This window comes from Coturnix japonica, chromosome 4, assembly GCF_001577835.2.
Source record: "Coturnix japonica isolate 7356 chromosome 4, Coturnix japonica 2.1, whole genome shotgun sequence".
In the NCBI taxonomy this organism is placed as follows: Eukaryota; Metazoa; Chordata; class Aves; order Galliformes; family Phasianidae; genus Coturnix; species Coturnix japonica.
In genome coordinates, this window is record NC_029519.1 from 60,555,503 (window position 1) to 60,575,911 (window position 20,409).

At 35.7% G+C, this 20,409-nt stretch overlaps 1 protein-coding gene across 1 annotated transcript in view; it reads left to right on the forward strand.

Moving 5' to 3' along the window:
- Positions 1-17,324, forward strand: part of GABRA2 (gamma-aminobutyric acid type A receptor subunit alpha2) — a 55,495-nt gene extending 38,171 nt beyond the window's left edge. The window contains exons 8-9 of the mRNA XM_032444111.1: positions 7,626-7,828; positions 10,186-17,324. Of these exons, the coding sequence (XP_032300002.1) occupies positions 7,626-7,828; positions 10,186-10,494 (512 nt within the window). The 3' untranslated portion in view covers positions 10,495-17,324. The remainder of the gene's footprint in view (positions 1-7,625; positions 7,829-10,185) is intronic.
- The last annotated feature ends 3,085 nt before the right edge of the window (positions 17,325-20,409 follow it).

A 20,409-nucleotide genomic window follows, 5' to 3' on the forward strand; every position in this document is an offset into this window, starting at 1 on the left:
CAGTCATGGCCTTATCCCCTCCAGATCAGCTTGGACTGGCACTGTGAACCCAGGACACTTGCACTGAGCATCTGACATGTCTGGTCTCTGCCTGATGGAGCAGCAATTGTAACACATGCTTAGCCTTATGCACAGGGTTGGATGTCACTACATCCAACTACATCATAATATACATATATTATATATACATATATACATAATACATAATATACATATATATATACATAATAACTACATCATAAATGAGAATGTCAGCATAAGCTGCCAATGGTTGCTCTAATCATGTAGCCCCAGGCGAATCTCCCAGCCTTTCTCCATACTTACTGGCAGCAGTTGTCACTGGGATTTCTATTACCCTCTTGACTCCAGCCTAAATATATTACAAAAATGTGAAGGTATCCACAGTTGTATAACAAATTCCTTTATTGCTTTTTAAAGCTTTCTGGTTCATTGAATTAATTTTGACAGAGCCGCACAGATTCATACAAGATGTTTGTTTGGGTGTGGCTTTCAGGTAGACACTACCCAGTGAAATAGGAATTCTGCTATGACAGTAAAATCAAGTGCTTCCTGCATGAAGTGTAAACACTTGCAAGAGAGCTTACTGCACATTTGTACTGATCGTATTTAATATTTTTATATGAAGTGGTTCCTTGCTAGATAGTCATCTTTGCATTGTATAGTGACTATTAAGATATTAAAAATATGTTTAAGAAGAAAGCATTTGTTTTGATAAAGCATTTATAAGAATGAATGAGATTTTGTTTCAAGTGCCTTCTTAAGAGTTACCAAGTCCAAGGATTAATTGTTTGAGTACTGTTCTTTCAAAGAAACATAACCTCTAGTTATTCAAAGCAGCACGTAGCGTTTGGTGTTCTGTGGTTGAGAGAACATACTATTCTTTCTCTTTTCTCTTGTGATGCACTTTCAAGCTGTAGGTTGACATTATGGACTTGATATAATGAGTATTCTTTTATAGCTGAGCTCCTTAAGCCCTTTCTTTTACAGCATCTATTTAATATTGTTGACCTAAGCTATCCAAAAAGAATTGTGGCTTAATTCTCTGTTGTTTCAACTTTGCTTTAAATTATTGGAAGAAGAAAATTTTATCATTGTTAAGTAAATAAATGTTGAATGTGTTTTCTCTAAGAGACAAATTTGAAAAGTATTTGATTGTTTTTTTATTGAAAGGGAATAAGCCTGGCTTATAATGCCTTCATTTAGTGCAAGATTACGGTCTGTTTCATTTAGTAATGTTTTTATTGTTCTGCGTTTAATGTCAACAATATTAGCAAAGCTAATCTTGTGCAGGTTATTGAATTCTCACTTCATTTCTAATGGGTCATAACATTCAGAAGCATCACATGTATATAATTGCAAGATTCAAGGCAAGTAACTGAAAAATCAGAAATCAGCTTTCTTAAAACCGTAGTTAGTGTTTTAACTCCTTCAGGGTAGGAATGACAGTATTAAAAAAGATGTAATAAGATATGGATTCTTTGATCCCCAGAGTGAGCAAGGCAAGAACAGAAATAACAGCTGTGTTATTTTGTGAGTACATTTCCAATATACAGAATTTTAAACTCAAAACACTATTCTCATACTTATGCTATGTTCCTTTCCCTGTTCTTTGTTTGTTCTCAGCTTAACTTTTCTGAATCTATATTAATTAATATACTATACCTTTTGAAACAAAAAGCTATTTAGACCTTAAATAGGCAGGCTTTTTAATTCTCCAAATACAGAATTAGGATCCTAAGACAAGTTCAGATTTTTTTATGTGGTTATTTATACATGAGAATTGAATGAGGTATGCCTTGCCTATACGTGTAACTTCGTCCTATTTTGTTAAAAAAAACATCTTTATTTGTTTCTCAGCTTATATGTCTTTCAGAGGCCACAGTTTATCTTCTGTGCCCTTAGAGATAGCCTTCCACTCAGAACTTCCACTCTATAGTTTTTTAATAGGGGAGTTCTGTTAACAGTAGACATAACACTATGGTGATATTCAAAGGACAAGCACGTATGATAAACAGTATCACTTGATTAGAGACAGAGCTGGCTGCCAACAAACTAATATCTTCCCAGCTCTGTGCTATTCCAAAACTGTAGCTTGTGTGCTGATGGAAGCATAATCATATGAGACTTGTGTGGAAGCTGAAGTAGCTTGTACTTGCCGTTCATTGTTGGGAATTAGCTCGTAGGTTGTTGGTTGTTTTGTATTCTCATCTAATGAATATACACGTAAACAGTATGGTGCATAGTTAAATGTCATACACCTTTACTCTAAAATCACACTATTTCCAGAGGTTATCTGCATTTGTTTAGTCCTTCAACCTTCCAAACTGAAGTAGTAAGATTTATTATTATTAGTAGTAGTAGTATTTGTTTCCATAAAAGAGAGATCAGTCTTTACTTTCTTCTGTATTTTATTAATCTATGCAGTATTTTTTACCAGGTTAAATGATTTAATTAACCTTAAAACAAACAAATGAAATAAATCTTTTTTTGTGTCACAACATATATTTTGTGTAATTTTGCCAAGTGTTGTGATAAAAGATGAAGTTGTGGAAAGAGCAGTATATTTTGAGATCTTAAACACAATTTAAGGATTTTGTACAGATTATTTGAAAAGCTGAAGTACTTATTTTGTTACAGAATGTTCTTTTTGTGATTTGTTGGATTCATTTTCAAAGGAGATATTTACATTCCAACACAATACAGATAGAATGTGATTTAGACAACTAAGTCTGTTCAAATTAGAAAATGAATTTTATTTAGCAACAGATATTGTTTGCTGAAAGGAAGCTGCCTACTTTTAAAGTTTTTGAATAATATATGTGCATTCTGGCATCCAGAATATGACAAATCCAGTATTTTTCACATACACAAATTTAATGTCAGTGAAAGATGTTGAATTTTACAGTCCTGTAGATGTATATTTTGTCTTCAGTGAGCAGATGCAGTTTCAAAAGCTCCACCATAAATCCTAAGCTATCAGATCGCTCCATTCTCAGCTTGATTGGATAAACCTGAAGTGCTAAAAGATTTTTAGCATTTATAGGCATATACTGTTGAGAAGGGAAGTTGTAATATATTAAGGTATATTTATTGAAAGTATACAATGCTTGATCGTCTTGAGAGAAGGGAAATGTTATCAATTTAGGATTAGAGGGAATGTCTTCAAGCTGCACCAAGGGAGATTTAGTCTGGACATTAGGAAATACTACTTCTCTGAAAGAGTGGTCAGGCAGTGGAATAGGCTGCCCAGGGAGGTGGTGAGTCACCAGTCCTGGAGGTGTTCAAGGAATGTTTGGACATTGTGCTGAGGGATATGGTTTAGTGAGAACTATGGGTGATGGGTGGATTGTTGGACTGGATGATCTTGTACGTCTTTCCTAACCTTGGTGATTCTATGAGTCTATCATTCTATGATCAAAATGATCTGTTAAAGGTTTCATTTCTTGAAACTTTAAAAGACAAACTGATGAGTATTTGTTGCCTCTTATAAGATAATGCTTGCCCTTGTTTTCTGACACAGTGCCATCATATAATGGCTGTGTGGATGATGAGCTATAGAAGATAGTTCTTGACCTGTTCATAAAGTGTAGTCTTTCATCATCATAGTGAGATAAGATGCCATCTCTACATAGTCTGTGAAGTTACTTAGACTGTTTGGTGTAATATATGATCTAAGGTAGGAGCTTGGTTTCCTCTATTATTTTGATTGCCTCTTATTATAAGGAGAACTCTAGTTCGTAAGTGATGTGGGCTAAGCAGTGATAAGGAAGCAGGTTATTTTCATTTGTTCCTTTTTCTTAAAAGTGGCTTGAAGATACTGCTTTTTCAAGTTACTTAATCATCTGTTTGACTGAAGAATAGAAAGTGTATAATCACTGAGTTTCCTCAGATGAGATCATCACAGATTAACTTTCCATTTATTTATTTATTTATCCCACTCAATTCAGGTTAAATGAATGTGATAGCTTCAATTTATAGAATACAGGAATAAATTAAACTGTATTGGCAACTGTCTGACAATGTACTATGTGATTAGCATTTGAGTCACAAAGTTTCAGGGCTTGCTGAACTTGACAGAGAAGTTATCAACTGGTAGCAAGATGCAAGATGTAAATTCGTGTTGTTTTAATTGAGACTAGAAAAGGTCAACAGTTAATCTTAAATAAGATTTCTGAAGAAGACAATGAATCTTCAAGAAGCTTAGTTTATTCTAAAATGTAGGTCTTAAACATGACACTACCTTATCAACAGCATACATTTGCATATGGATAAGGTCACTGTATCTCTGAGAAACAATCACTTCACTGATACTTCTGTGTAATTAAAATTACTTCTCTCTAGCTCAAGACCTGTGTTAAAATTTGCATATGATAATTTTTAATGTAAGATAGACTGTATTTTCCCTGAGATGTGGAAAATAATTAAGCCATATGTTGTCTAAGTGTCAGAGGAGAAAAAATTTTTCACAAAATACATTGTCTACCCACTTTCATACAACAAAATTTGCTTCCTTGTCGCTGTACAGGCTATAGATCACAACATCACAACTCACTCCAGACCAAATTCCCCTCTTTAATATATGGAAGCAAAAAAATAGCAATTAGTGAATTATGTCTGCTTAGATTTGTGGTTACTGAGTTAATCAGCAGATATTTTTGTGTCTTGTCTTTCTTTTGGAATCATGACCTCTGGATGCACATCAAGGGAGAGCATCACTGGCTGCTTTGTTGTCTTTTGTAACAGCCACAGAGGTGAAAATTCTTTACAGAAAGGATAGAATTTGTAAAGCTTGAAAAGGCCTGAGTAGGTGTAGCTGCTACTTCTATTTTCCCCAGAGATTAAAAATGCTTCTCTTCTAGCAGAATAAATGTGTGATCTAGGTTGGTCCTGCAGATCCTAGGTGAAAGATTGCTTAAAACAGAGGATCTGATTTAGGGAGAGTGATTTTTTTTCTCTTGGGATTCTTGTGACAACAATTTTATGAGTTCACAGTTTTTGAAGCTGTTTCCAGTTTCATAGCTTTGGAAGCTCCTTAGCCTGTTAATGGAGTGCAGGTTTACTGATCTATGCTAAGTATTTCACTTTGTATTGCTTTTTCTTCTGGAAACATATGTAATGGTGTACCACAAAGGGAATAGTTTAGTTTGTCCAAGTGTGATTTAGCCTCATGTGTAAGAACTCCCCCTCATGTGTAAGCGGTCAGGGAATTACTACTCCAACTGGACTGCCACAAGTCCATGGGTTTGGATGAGATTCACCCTAGAGTGCTGAAGGAACTGGTGGAGGTGATCGCTGAGCCGCTTTCCGTAATCTTTCAGTGCTCCCTGTTAATGGGTGAGGTCCTGGAAGACTGGAGGCTTGCCAACGTGACCCCCATTTACAAGAAAGATTGTAAGGAGGATCCAGGGAACTACAGGCCTGTTAGCCTGACCTCGGTGCCAGGGAAGGTAATGGAATGAATTGTCTTGAGGGAGATCACAAGGCAGGTGTGGGATGACCAGGAGATCAGACCTAGCCAGCATAGGTTCATGAAGGGCAGGTCCTGCTTGACCAATCTGATCTCCTTCTACGATTTAGTGACCTGTCTGGTGGACAAGGTAAAGGCTGTTGATGTGGTCTACCTAGATTTCAGCAAAGCCTTTGACACTGTCTCCCATGCTGTTCTCCTTCAAAAGCTGGCAGCCCGTGGCTTGGATGAGTACACTCTCAGCTGGGTAAGGAGCTGGCTGGAGGGCTGGGCCCAGAGAGTGGTGGTAAATGGAGTTAAATCCAGTTGGAGACCAGTCATGAGTGGTGTTCCCCAGGGGTTGGTGCTGGGACCTGTCCTCTTCAACATCTTTATTGATGACTTGGATGAGGGCATTGAGTGCATCCTCAGTAAGTTTGTGGATGACACCAAATTGGCAGAGAGTGTCGATCTGCCTGAGGGTAGAGAGTCCCTGCAGAGGGATCTGGATAGGTTGGAGAGCTGGGCTGAAGCCAACGGGATGAGGTTCAACAAGACCAAATGCTGGGTTCTGCACTTTGGCCACAACAACCCCATAGCAGCGCTATAGGCTTGGGGCGGAGTGGCTAGAGGACTGTGTTGAGGAAACGGACCTGGGGGTACTGATTGATGCTTGGCTGAACATGAGCCGACAGTGTGCCTGGGTGGCCAAGAAGGCCAATGGCATACTGGCTTGCATCAAAAACAGTGTTACTAGCAGGAACAGGGAGGTAATTGTCCCCCTGTACTCGGCATTTGTGCAGCCGCACCTCGAGTACTGTGTTCAGTTTTGGACCCCCCACTGCAAGAAAGACATTGCGGCCCTGGAACGTGTTCAGAGGAGGGCTACAAAGCTGGTGAGGGATCTGGAGCACAGGCCTTATGAGGAGCGGCTGAGGGAGTTAGGATTGTTCAGCCTGGAGAAGAGGAGGCTTAGGGGAGACCTCATAGCTCTCTATAACTTCCTGAAAGGGGGTTGTAGTGAGCTGGGGATTGGCCTCTTCTCTCGTGTAATCAGTGATAGAACTAAAGGGAATGGTTTTAAGCTGCATCAGGGGAGATTCAGGCTGGACATTAGGAAGTATTACTTTCCGGAAAGAGTAGTCAGGCATTGGAATGCACTGCCCAGGGAGGTAGTGGAGTCACCGACAATGGGAGTGTTCAAAAAACTCTTGGATGTGGTGTTGAGGAATATGACTTAGCCTGGAAGTATTGGTAATGGTTGGACTAGATAATTTTCTAGGTCTTTTCCAACCTTGATAATTCTGTGATTTTGTGATTCTGTGAACTGATTTGCTTAAGGAATGGAGATTTCATTTCTGTCTGTGAGTTTCTTCTTGCTAAAGCATTCAGAATAATGGTCTCATATTTCCTTCTCAAGTATCCATTTTCTGATTTATTTTTCTTAGGTTTTTTTGTTTGTTGTTGTTTTGTTTTTGTTTGTTTGTTTGTTTTTGTAGAATTTCTGGCTTCCTACTGGGTTTTCATTAAGTATTGTAAAGTGCTTTTAATAACTGTCGCGCTGAAGAACAGCACTCTTGCATAATCAAGTCTTACTTTCTGACATATCTTATACAGTTGTAGTAATCTTGCCTGTCAAAATCAATATGCTGTTCTAGGAAAGATAAAATCTTGTTCCGAAAATCTGAATGAAAATTAACCAGTTTAGGTCTTCAACTGTGTCACTGGCTGGTTGGAAAGAAAACTAATCACAGACATATATATTTAGTTATTTCTCCTCAAAAAAATGTTAGATTGTATGATACTCTTGGAAAGATGGATGCCAGACTCGTAGCCACTGCAGTAAAACCAGGTGTTTTTTGGGCACCTGTATAAAACTTTTCTTACTAAAATACCTGAGGGGAAAAAAAAAAAGAAAAAGGTACAAAGGAGAATCTGTAAATAAAGAGATCTGTAAAGAAAACTTTAAAAGAATTTTTTAAACTGACTTTTAAATAATGATCTTGGACTTAAATGCTTCAAAAGAAACTCCAGATGTAGCCTTTAATACGACACCGCCTTAGACAAGCAATTTTTCCACTTTGTTTTTTGTTTTGTATTTTAACATTCAAAATCCAAGTAAAATTGTTGATGTTCTTTTTTTTTTATCCCTTAACAGGAGTTACTACTGTGTTGACAATGACGACACTGAGCATCAGTGCAAGACACTCACTGCCAAAAGTATCATATGCTACTGCTATGGATTGGTTTATAGCTGTGTGCTATGCCTTTGTGTTTTCTGCACTCATTGAATTTGCAACAGTGAATTACTTCACAAAACGAGGATGGGCTTGGGATGGAAAAAGTGTAGTGAATGATAAGGTAAGTCCTTAGGAAATAGCCCTATTTCCAATCAAGTGTAGTATACAACTGCAATACATTTGTTTGTTTGTTTCTTTTTAAGTTGGCTATTACTAGAAAACGCACGACGTTCAAATCATAAGAAAAGACACTCATTGGTGAGGGAAAATAAAGGATGAATAAAGTAGTTCTGAGAATACTATTTAGGACTTTATAAGTAATTTTCTCCATCATATTAAAGATTAACTAGCTTGAACTTTAAATCACTTTGAAACATAAATCATATACATATTCTGAGAAGTTACTCACAAAAAATAACCGGCCCTACAATACAGTCAAATCATCTACTAATTGTTTCATTTGAGGTGAGTAGTGTCACTGGTGATATGAAAAAAAGCTTTATGTGGGCTTTCTGAATATATGCAACATATACACACTCATGGATGTATCTGCATCATTTTCATTTTTCATGGCCATTTCTTTAATCTGCATTATTTAATATGTGAGAAAAAGCTATGTAAGAATTTTTATTTCTCAAAATGAGGCTACTTCAATTTTTAGCAGTGTTTAATGTATTATTTTCCTCCTCTTTATTTACTTATAATAGTTTATTCTTGTGACAATAACCTTTTCATAAGGTTTCTGAGGAAAGTGGAGGACATTCACAGCAGTTAACAAGAAAGCCTGGTAAGGTGACAGGATTATTATCCTGTAGCTTGTGACCGCACTGTGTCACAGGGTCCTAGCCATCTAGCTGTCCGCAATACAAATACAGAATGAATTTCACTAAGTGACTGACCCTTGTCTGGGTTGCCTGCAAGGTTCTTTCAGGGCAAATCTTAAATGCACACTTGCCAGAGTAAAGAAATCATTAAAAAATAAAGAAACAAACAAACAAAAACTTTATGTGCCTTGCTTATATTTATTTAATTTCATAAATATTTTGTAAAATCTGATGGTGTTATGAAGCATCTGGGCTAAAGCTTGTTCAGCTGTGTTTTCACTTGGAGACAAACTTCCCTGCACTGTACCAAGCTCTGTCTGCTAGGAATCTAAGTTCAACATACAAGTCTTGCTCTGAGAGTAATGCCTCCTATTTTATTATTTTGGTCCATGACATCAAAAGATGATGTTGGCAGTAGAGGCTCAACTTACCCATCAATATTCTGTTAAATTTTGTTGAAAACGACACTGGAGGTGCAGCCCGACAGAATGGCATCTGACATGGAAGTATGCACGAAACAAAGGCATGTCACTGAATTCCTCCATATGGAAAAAATGGCACCCACTGATATTCATCGACATTTGATAAATGTTTATGGAGATCAAACCGAATGCAAGCACAGTGAGGTGGTGGGTGGCATATTTCAGCAGTGGCAACACCAACAGCGAGTCATCTCCACTGGAACAGATTTGTATGAGTGCAGCACACAGATTTTTCTTCATTGCAGGTGAAAATGAGTAGTTTAAAGGTGGTTACTATGTTGAAAAACTGTCTTGTAGCTGAGAATTTGCTCTATCAAAAAGTGTTATTGTGCTCTGTACCTGTTGTAGTTTCCATAGAAATAAATAGGAACATTACTTTCAGAGCAACATATGTATTTTGTATCCCTTATTTTTTTTCAGTAGATGAATTCTGAGAGCATAACTTTATTCCACAGAAAAAGCAAGAATGTTACTGTGATCTCTATTAATTGTGGCTACTATCTCTGCAATTCTTTTGACAAAGAGTACTCTGAATTGTGCGGTTCTCCTAAAATTAGGATATACTAATTTTTTCTTCACAGATGATAGGAGTAGATGTGAAGTTCAGTTTACCGATGGTTTCTCAGCATTTTGAATGTGCAGAGAACAATACATAACAGATTAAAAATGTAGACTGTTAATGAAATTTCTCTGTTTTTTTTTGGTTGACATATCATATGATGTTAATTTGTATGGCAAGGATGCTTTTCATTTTGTTACAGTTCTTGGTAATTTTTTTCTGTTCCTCTCTTTTTCTCCTTCTAGTCGTCTTAACTGAGAACACTGTAAAATGTTGTTAGGAGTTCTGTTGTGAGGAGCTAGAAACAAAACTCTTTGAGTAAGGCTGACTTTTCCAGTTATCCTTACAATCACAGTAACAGACTCTTGCTCATAAAACTTTGGTAGGATTTTTAATGGATGGTGTAGGAGTCCATGTTTTTAAAACATTCTGTATGTTGCCTATATGTTGTTTTTGGGTAGGATATATTTTTCTATAAACCTGAATTTACCATGATGTCATTCTTGACTCTTATTTTAATATACTTTATTGTTTGTTTTGTATTGGTAATGCTATGTTAAGTCTGATATGGCAAATAGAGATTAAATATTTAACTTCATGCTGTCTCTAATAGAAAAAAGAAAAAGCATCTGTCATTAAGAAAAACAATGCCTATGCAGTAGCGGTTGCCAACTATGCTCCAAATATTACCAAGGACTCAGTGCTACCAACCATCTCCAAGAGCGCTACAACTGCAGAACCCAACAAGGCAAAACCAGAAGCTAAGCCACAGGAAGCAAAGAAGACATTCAACAGTGTTAGTAAAATTGACAGAATGTCTAGAATAGTGTTTCCAGTCTTATTTGGTACATTTAATTTAGTGTATTGGGCTACATATTTAAACAGGGAGCCTGTTTTACTTGGCTTTGCACCATCAACCTAAAACCTGAATTGCACTGAGGACTTAAAACATCATTCTAATCAGATAGGTTGTTCGCTATGTACAGTACGACTAATAACTGCTAATCTGTGAACCATTATGTACAGAGTGTATATAAACGTCTTATCTGTGTATCTCCAAAGGAGGGACACAGTGTTAATTCATGGGTCTGTAAACAGATAGCACCCATGGCAAATATAGCCAACTCTTTAAAAGTTATACCCAGGGGAGCTCTGTTAAACTAGGATTCAAATATACAGAATTATATTCTCTCCGTACAAAGAAATAAAGATATGATCCTACATAATTATTTAGGAACAGTATTTTTTTAATTTAAAGTTAAAATATTTTTCTACAAAGTAACTGATTCTACTTTAATGAAAGGAATTGTCATTTAAAAATGATTTTTTTAAAAGAGTATAATTGTTTCATACAATAGTGGTACCCATGTACATAAGAGTACGGAGGTCGTACAGTTCTGTTATTCACATTAATTCTGGATACTAGTTAGGCTGAGGAGGTAGTAAAGGCTACTATATTGCAAAAGCCACAAGTTTCTTACTTCTGTCCTGTTTGAACTTGTTAATAAACTACTACAGTTAATTTCAGAGAAAAAGTGTTGAGCAGATTTCTAATATTAATCAGCTTTTACTCTTCACTGTTTTCTTAATTTGGTGTTGCTAAACCAGGTTTTCTGGCTTAACAAAGTTGGATTTTTCTGTTTCTTGATTTTTCTGCTTCTTGATTTTGTTCTTAATCAGGTTATTGTCAGCTTCATAAAAATCACTCAAAAATTTTTCAAGGTTAAGTATGTTAGTAACATAATACATTCTTTATCTTGCTCAGTGTTATTCTAAAACCTGCCGTTAAAGGATTTGCCTGCATTTTCCCCAGAAATTGTTTTCAAAGGAAACAAGAATTCATGATTTAAGTTCAGGAAATTGTCCATATGAATAAAATTTACTGCTGCTTTTGTAAATTGCAACTTTACCTTTCGCTGACATAAATTTCCAACAACTTTGTATACTAAAAATGGTTTTGCTAAGATTTGAATGTTATTTTTTTAATAAAAGGTCATGCATCATCAGTAGGTATCAACTGTATTTCATATATATGAATATAACAAAATTGGATCTGCCATTTGCAATTTTATATGAACATTTAATACTGATCAGTAAAATTGTTTTTCATCTGAGCCTTTGCAAAGATTCTTTATGCCCCTAAAGGCCTGGTAAATCATAACGTAAGTAGTAATTGTGTACTGCATTTAGAATTTAGTATATGTGACCAGTCAAAAATATTTTGATTCACACATACATTAGCAGTTATTAGTTGACCGTTAGGAAAAGATACACTTTTATGATGATGTCTTCTAGTAGACATATGTAGTCGTATAGTGTCATTTATTGCAGTTTTGTACAGTATTTGAGTATAGTGCATAAAATAGGTATGTTCAGAGTTTAACAAAGTTGTAAAAATATTTCTAAAATTAAATAAAAGACTATCTTAAGACATGGAAATGTGCTAAAAACAACAAAAAGAAACTGCTTTTATTTGTTGTTTTGTTTTCTTGCATTTTCTTTGCTTTTAATGTGATTCTGTTTTGTACTTTGTGTGACTGTATAGATGCCAAGGTCACAAATGCATTTTATGAATATAATTAATAGTTAAGACAGAGTTAACATCAGCAAAATAAAGAAGACAGCAAAATAAAGGGAGAAGTGTGGACAAGGTGTGTATCCCTTTAAGTCCCTCTGATTAAACTTTCAGATTAAGCCTTTCTCATCAACAGTAGTTAAAAAAAAAGCACTTTACTCATAATATTAAAAATATCCTTATTTTCATATATATTTATATACAAATGTAGATCTTCCATGTAATGTGGAGATGTGTGCAATAGTGTGATTATGAGCATAAGGCTGGAAGGCAAGCAATAAAAGAGGTTTCTTTCATGATATAGTTACACATTTATAAAATGTTTTCTTTGTAATTGTTAATTATCCCTTTATTGTCACATTGTCCAGGTATGAATATATAAATATGTACATATGTACAAATAATTGTAAATATTAGAACTGTAGAAAATCCCCTTCACTTTTAACTCTGTTTTTGGCAAAGGGCTCTGACTGTATAGTTTAATGGAGGCCCATGCTTAACTGCTCTTGGACTTGAGTAGCTTGATTATGTTTTCTGTAGTTGAGGTCTTCCTTCTGTGACCTAGAGAGAGTTCTTACTTTCAGTTCATGCCAGCAAGATGTAGGGACTCTCTGAACCTCACTGACTGGGCTTTGAGAAGGGGAAGTTTGTATTTCACCCTTGTCCATATCCCAGGTACTCCAAATACTTCACGGTGTTCAAATAATATTGTGTATTTCTCTACGGTTGGTACTGTGTAGTCAGAACTCTCCCCGCTGTAAACGTGCCTGCACTCAGACACATGTTGGATTACCTTATAAGGAAGGATTTTGCATCTTTACACAAGAACAGATACCCTCAAATGCTTTTGCCTGTACAAGTTTTTGTTTGTTTGTTTCTTTTTTCCTCTTTTCCTTTTTTTTTTTTTTTGTTTTTTTTTTTTTTTTTTTTTTTTCCTGGTAGATAACATCTGTGTAATTTTCACTGCATGCAAAAAAATTTCTGCAGTTTGCACAAGAAGCTTGGTGCTGTCTCACATTAGCCAGCTCTACTGCTACTGTTTCTATTGGGTGCAATGGTTTTTTCATTCACTGATTATTTTCTCTATGTCTTATATCTAGAGACAATCAAGTCAAAGAGGCATTTATCATGTGCTGAAAATACTTTTATCACATGCTAATATAGAAAAATAAGCTTGCTATATAAATTCACTCCATTAATCATGTTAAATAGCCACATGCAGTTCCTGTGGGCATCAGCATGGTTTTAGAAGTGTTTGTGCTAAATAAATGTTCGATTTTACATTCAGTTCAGTTGGTTTGCATTCAGGCAGTGTCAAGGGGGCGAAAGGAGTCTGCATTATTATTTCAGTACTGAAATGGAGAAAAAAAGTAAATTGATTACACAGAAATTGTATACTTGTTAGACAGCTGGATAAGTGAACACAGGCATCATGCAGGGAACACTGAAAACAGACCTTCTTTCCATTTAATGATATAACTCCTGTGAATGTGAGTTTAAAGCTCGTTTCAGAAATGCATGTGCCAAACACATGAAATTTTCTTTTATTTCATTTAAGACTTGCTGGTATATTAAATACTTAGAGAGCACGAGTGAACAAATGCACATCACCACTCTCTGAGAACTGCACATGGAATCTATCTGTGAAATTCTGATTGACATGCTAATTTAATTTATTTTTTCTGTTATTCTTGGATCAGGGTGTCATATCATTTTTCTATGTAACTTAAGAAACAAATAGATAAATGCAATGATACAATGTTGCAGTAAACATGGATTGGAATTATCTTAAATCTGAACAAGGTTAATAGAGTAAGTTTCCAGTGTAGTACTGGAACATGCAATTCTGGATGCATGCGGTCAGTAATTTAACAGTAATTTATATATCAGCATGAAGAATATAGAGATCAGCAGGGTTTATCAGCCAGGGTTGTCTGCTGGAGGCTTCTTAACAGATTGCTTTTAAAACTGAGGTTCCAGAATTTTTGATCATGTTGTAGCCAATGAACTTTACTTTCCATATCTGGGCAAATCAACTCATAACTGCTGCATTACTGAATATCTTTAAAAATATATATTATAGTAGGTACTGTGAGACAGGAGTTTTGGCTTGGGAGACTACTCATACTGCTGAACATCATGCTAAATAGGAATATCATGCTAAATATGAATACTTAGGAATATGATTTAGCTGGGAAGTATTGGTAGTGGTTGGACTAGATGATCTTCTAGGTCTTTTCCAACCTTGATAATTCTGTGATTCTGTAAATTAAGAAGATGGTCTGCCTTTATAGTCATGGAAGAGAGAACAAAAGAGCTTCACTAGACTCCAGACAGGAACGTTACCGAATCACCTTCTCTTCCCAGTGGTTATAGATTACATGGGGTGGTGAGACTGTAAAGTGGGCTGACTTGTACCAGTGTGAAAACAACCAAAAGCAGCTGGAGGAAGGTATGGATATATTGAGGAGTGGTAAAGAGAAGAAAATGACAGTGCTACTGTGTCTGTGGATTGTCAGATGACTGACGAAAAATTATTGAAGGAGGTAATGTGTATTTTTATTCAGGTTCAGTTCTCAGCTTTTGTTGCTATACATGTGTTTAGGAAAAGTAACTTTTAGAGCATATAAAATTGAAATACTCCAAGTATAATTCTGCTGAACTTGAGGGAAACGATTTGTGCCTTTGAAATGGAAAGGCTCCTACTGACAAGTTATGGAAAGCATGCAAAATGGTGGGTGCTTCCTGCAGTTTCTGAGAACTAAGGCAGAAAAAGGAAAAAAGCATCTGGAGTAAAGTAGAAATTAGTTAATACCAGGATTTATTTTCTTAAGAGGTGTGACTTTCACTTATGCACAGATAGATAGCCAATATTAATTCTCCATACTTCTCATTCATGTTCTGAAAAGTCAGTATGGCACAAGTTCTTGCTTTGGCTTTTTATAAAACAAATAAAGTTTACACTTCTGTCCATTCCTAGCAGATTTGAATGAAAGAGAATTTAAGTATGGATGTGAAGATGTCAGTTCACTATGTACAAACACAGAATGGTAAAGTAAATAGGTAATAATGAGTTTTGAAACAGAGTAAGATAACATTCAAAAATGAACCACAGAATTTACATGGCTTCATTGAAACAAAAATAAAAACAAAACAAAAGCAGAATATGATAAAAATGCAATTGTCTGAATAAATCTAAATAGAATCTCTGAATGTGGTAAAATTTGACCTTTAAACATTAAAATAAGGGGGAAAAAAAGGCATGTCATACTACAGCCTCCATTAAAATAGGTGGCTTTTTAGAAAGTAGATTTTTGATATTACTTCCACCCCTTCAAAATGACAATATATCCTTAGCTAGAATGCTGCCAACTTGCATATCTTTAACATTTCTTTCTTTTTTTTTTTTTTTTTTTTTTTTTCCTAGTTCTGGGGATCCCTCCCGTGCTTCATTTCTGTAGGTAACCCAAACTCCCTACCAGCCAGAACTTTTAATTCTGCTATTATAAATTCTAATATTAGTTCCAGCCTACTGAAAATCAGTGTTTTCATCACTTTAGAACTTCAGTAATTAAATTTAAGTTCAAGTCTCAAAAGTTTGTTTCAATGAATGGCATACGTTAAGTATAGAAAAGGTTGTTTTCCTCTACTTTATTTAATTTTCTTTCTTCTAGATTTAGATCTCTCTAGGTAAATTCTTGTGCTCAGTAAGACCTAATCAAGTGTTACTGGGGGAGGCTAAGGTTTGAGGGCTTGACCTCTTCGGCTGTGATTGGGGCAAAACTTGGGCTGAATTTAAAGGAAAACTGATTATGTTCCTAAGCATGTTCCTTTATATCATGGAAGTCACTGAGTTGGTTTTTTTTTCTAAAAGGGCAATACACCTTGGAGTACACTTGGGCCCTCCAACCATACTGAAGTATGAGACCTGATGTCAGTTTTAACTGTGGCTCATTTTAGTGCCCTTTAAAAGTGTTTTAAAAGTGTTGTGAGTGAGGAGTGGGTGCTAACACTCTCAAAAAGGAATTTGGAGGATATTTGAAAATATGCAAGATTATGAATACTCTTCCTCTAGTGTTGGTGTCTACATAAATATATATGAATATACTTGTTGTTATATTATTTAAAAGTTATATTGTTTTCAAACTTAAAATCCTTATATAACAATTCTTCACTTGATCAAGTTGCCTGGAGCACATGTTTATGCATTCAAGATGTTTAATGATTGCACTGAGTGCTTTCATTCATCTGATATACAAAGGTAAGAATCAGCAAGTTGAAGTTTATTTCTTTTCCAGTATTTCATCCATCCATCTATTCTGTCGGGGATGGAAAGAATGGAACAAGAGAATGCTTTGATCAACTGCTTTTGATATTCTTTAATGTTCATTTTTGCTGAATTTATCAGTTTTAAGGCTACTATAGCTTAGCATTAGCATGGAAAGCAGTGTAGTACTTTACATCTATTAGAATAAATACATACAATATTCACCATATCTATAAACTGTTAAAAAATCAGTTCCTAAGCATTCCTTCACCCTCTACCTTTGAGCATAGTCACTTTACTAGGAAAACTTTAAAGGCACTTTAATTTTAATGAAAGTGATTAGAATAAGTCTTGATAAAAGAAAAATAATAAAAGTAATGTGGAGTCTGATTCAGACGTTAACAATTTCTCAGCTGGACTGCAGTCAGAAAACATTTATATATTGAATAACAAATTTATTTTAGTGAGTCAATTAGATGTGAAAATGTATGGGAGTGTGAAAATATATGTTTTCAGTGTATTAACAAGAAATGTGGAAAAAGGAATAATGGAACCAATAATTCTAAAGAAAACTGAACACCAATCAAATATACACAGTAAGAAACTGCATGATAAATGTAAGTATTCTTAACCTTGAACATCAATGTCATATAAAATCTTCTGGGTGAAAGTTCACTTTATTTAATAGGTTTCATAGTTACAAATAATTAAAGAGGATGATAATATTCTGTAATTTGTGACCTTGTTTTAACTGGAAAAAGTTGTTACTTTTCTAAAATGTAAAAGAAATAACTTGATTTATGTTTGAATGTGTCACTTTGCTTGCTATTGAAGAATATTTATTAATCACATGCAAAATATTGCTTAACATTATCTTTTTGTACTTCTTATTAAAGTTAATTTAAATATAGCACACTTTGTATTTTTGTTTTTAATGCTTTCATGGCACAAATATCTAATTATTCTCATGGCTTTTCTCTCAGGATTTGTGTGTGGGTTTTCTGGTTTATTTGTTTGGTTTGCTTGTTTTTAAGCAGCCCATTACAGCCTCCTCAGATGTGCTTTTTTTATTACAGATAAAATTTCCCAGTGGAAGAAAACAGTAGTTTGGAAATAAAATGCTCCTTGGCTTTGTTAGCGTTTAACAGGCTTTTCTATTTATATAGTGAGAATGTCCTCATGTATTCACATTACTTGTAACTATGTTTCATGATTTCAAAAGATTATAAAACAATGCTGCATGGTACACTAAATATCAGCTGATGAGGAATAGAAGAAATCTCCTTACACAGAGCTTAGTTCATCAGTCAGACTAGATAGGGGGTAAATCAAACTTACCTAGAAACAGCTCAGTTTGTCAGCTACCACAGACTGTTAGTAGCCTATTGTTCTACTCTAATGTGATATTGCTACATATGTTTCACTCAAAATCTGTACTTTCCTTTTTATTCTTTTTTAACATGCATTGTACAGATAGCTCAATATAGACTATATACATATGATCAAGAATATAAATAGTATGTTTGTAGAAAATTAAGAAATATAACAAAATATGTGCTTCATGCAGCTATCTGGTTGCATACTGTAAGACCTGGTGGGACAGCCTCAAGTGCAGTAGGGTGTTTTGCCGTTCTTTTAAATGTATCTTCTGCATTCCAAGTCTTTAAGTAGAATGAGTTGTAAGTATTTCACAATAGCCTGAATACTTTTCCTGAACAGCTGCAGTATCAGACAACAGGCACATAAATGCTCTTCGTGGAAAATGGAGGTGACTTAGCTGATAAGCAGGGATGTGGGACTCCTTGAATCAGGGCTGGAGTTACACGGTGCTCTTGTGGAATACCTGGGAATGCCAGATAAGTGTGTGAGCAATCTACAATGAAAATACGTAAACATAGTAGAGTTTTAGTACCTTACACTGGAAAGAATCTCTGCAGGTCACCCTCTAAAATTTCCTGCTGGAAGCGCAGCTACTTCGTATCAAATTTTATGAGACCTCATTCATTCATGTGCTGATTATCTCTCAGGATGGAGATCCCACAACATCTCTGAGTCTATATTCCTCTGTCACCACCCTTATATTAACGAAACCCACTTTTATTCTTTCTGTTTTTATTGGAATTTCCCAGGTTACAATTTGTATGAGTGCCACTCACTCTGTCACTTTGGACTCCTAAGTGTCTATATGTATATAGTCCAAGTAATAGCCATTACATTACATTATGACTTAGTACAATACCCTCTGTGTGTGTCAGATGGCTGGTCAATCAATGTAATTTAGTGAAAGAGACTTCCTACCACATATCCCTGGATAATCACAGTAGGTGATTTTGCACTTGCTTTATGACAGTCGCTATTCATGTACTGAGGTGCTAAGAAATACTCATTATATCTGGTGAGGAAAAATCTCCCTTTTATGTGCTGATTTCCATTCAAGAGGTAGAGGTAAAGGTTATAACTACTTTTTTTTAAAATTTCAAATGTATGTAGATACTTGACTATGGAAAGCTGCATTCCTAATACAGCTTGTGGAAGATGGAAAGATACCACCACACTGTAGCTGGTGAGTGGGAACGTTACCAACAACAAACACATGCTATTGTATGTGTCTGCCAGAGAATATAGTCTGCTTCTGTCTTCTCTGCTAGATTTGAAAGGAAAATCAAAATGTGAAGAGTAAACAAATGTCAGTGCATGTAACTGGTCTTTCAGATCAAAATATTATTTGAAGTATGTCTCTAACTATATTTTGCATTGGGATGTACACTCCATCTGCTGATAGGTGCATGCTGAGTGAGGTCACTGCCTTCCTGTTAATGGACTAGCTCTCTGCTAGACTGCTTTGGGATTGCTCAGAAGTGGCTTTTTCTTGTTTGTTTCTGGAGCGGGTTCCTTTTGACATGTTGGTTGGTTTGCTTTAATAGTATAATTTGTATGAGTTCCAAAGAAGTTTTTAGTGACTGAAGCAGAAGTAAAAGATTGTGGTGAGAAAATATGCAGTTCTCCATCCTTTCTCAGCCATGTAACAGCCATCAATAGGGGTTACTTCTGCAAGCAGAGCAGCACTCAGTCATGGGCCGTGGCCAACAAAATCACAAACTGCTTGTGGTAGGGCAGGTATTTCTCTGCTGGGTCAGCTAGTGACTATGTTTTCACTCCTAAACTGCATGTTGGTTCACAGTATTCTTACACTGATTCAATTTTGCTGATAAACTGAGTTTGTTATTCTTATTCCTTGCTTCCTTCCATCCATGTGTACTGGTGTCTGGATTATTTGGTTTCCTAAACTTCCTGAGAATTGCCTTTACATTCTCAGTGAGCTTCAGTCCTTGTGCAACACTGCTAAAAACAAATGTCAAGGAAAAGTCTGCAAGCAGGACACACATAGTGTGTATTGGGCAATGTACAGGGCAATGTGTGAGGCTCATACTTGATCACTTCTTAGGCTGGCATTTCTCCCAGTTGTCCAAAATTGGAGAGGTGCTGAGAGTTTTGCTGACCCCAGGAAACATCAGATTCATACTAAGGTGAAGCCAACAAAAGGCTGGTAAAACACGCTGGTAGATGGGTATCTCTGCCATTTCTGCTCTTCTTCCTGCTTTTTCATAGATCTGTAAAGCCCTTTGAGTCTGCACGGACAGGGACCAATCTCAGTTGCATGACTATTGCATTTCTTATGTATCTATTCATAGCATTTTCTTATTAAGAGATTTACTGATTTATTAGGACACTGCAGATAACACCTCCTGGAGCCACAGGATGAATTTGACTTCCTTTTCATTTCTTCCCCTGCAGAGACAATACCATAACATAAAGCAAGGCAACATCCTAATGCCAAGATAAAAATAAGGATGAAGTTATTGGTGAAGATATGTTAGGTTCTGCTTGTCTATTCATACATTTCCTTCTTTGTGGTTGGAAAAATGTATGCAGACAAAATAAGCTTGGAGGGCAAAATATACTTGTATTACTTTCTTATTAGCAGCTACCCAAAA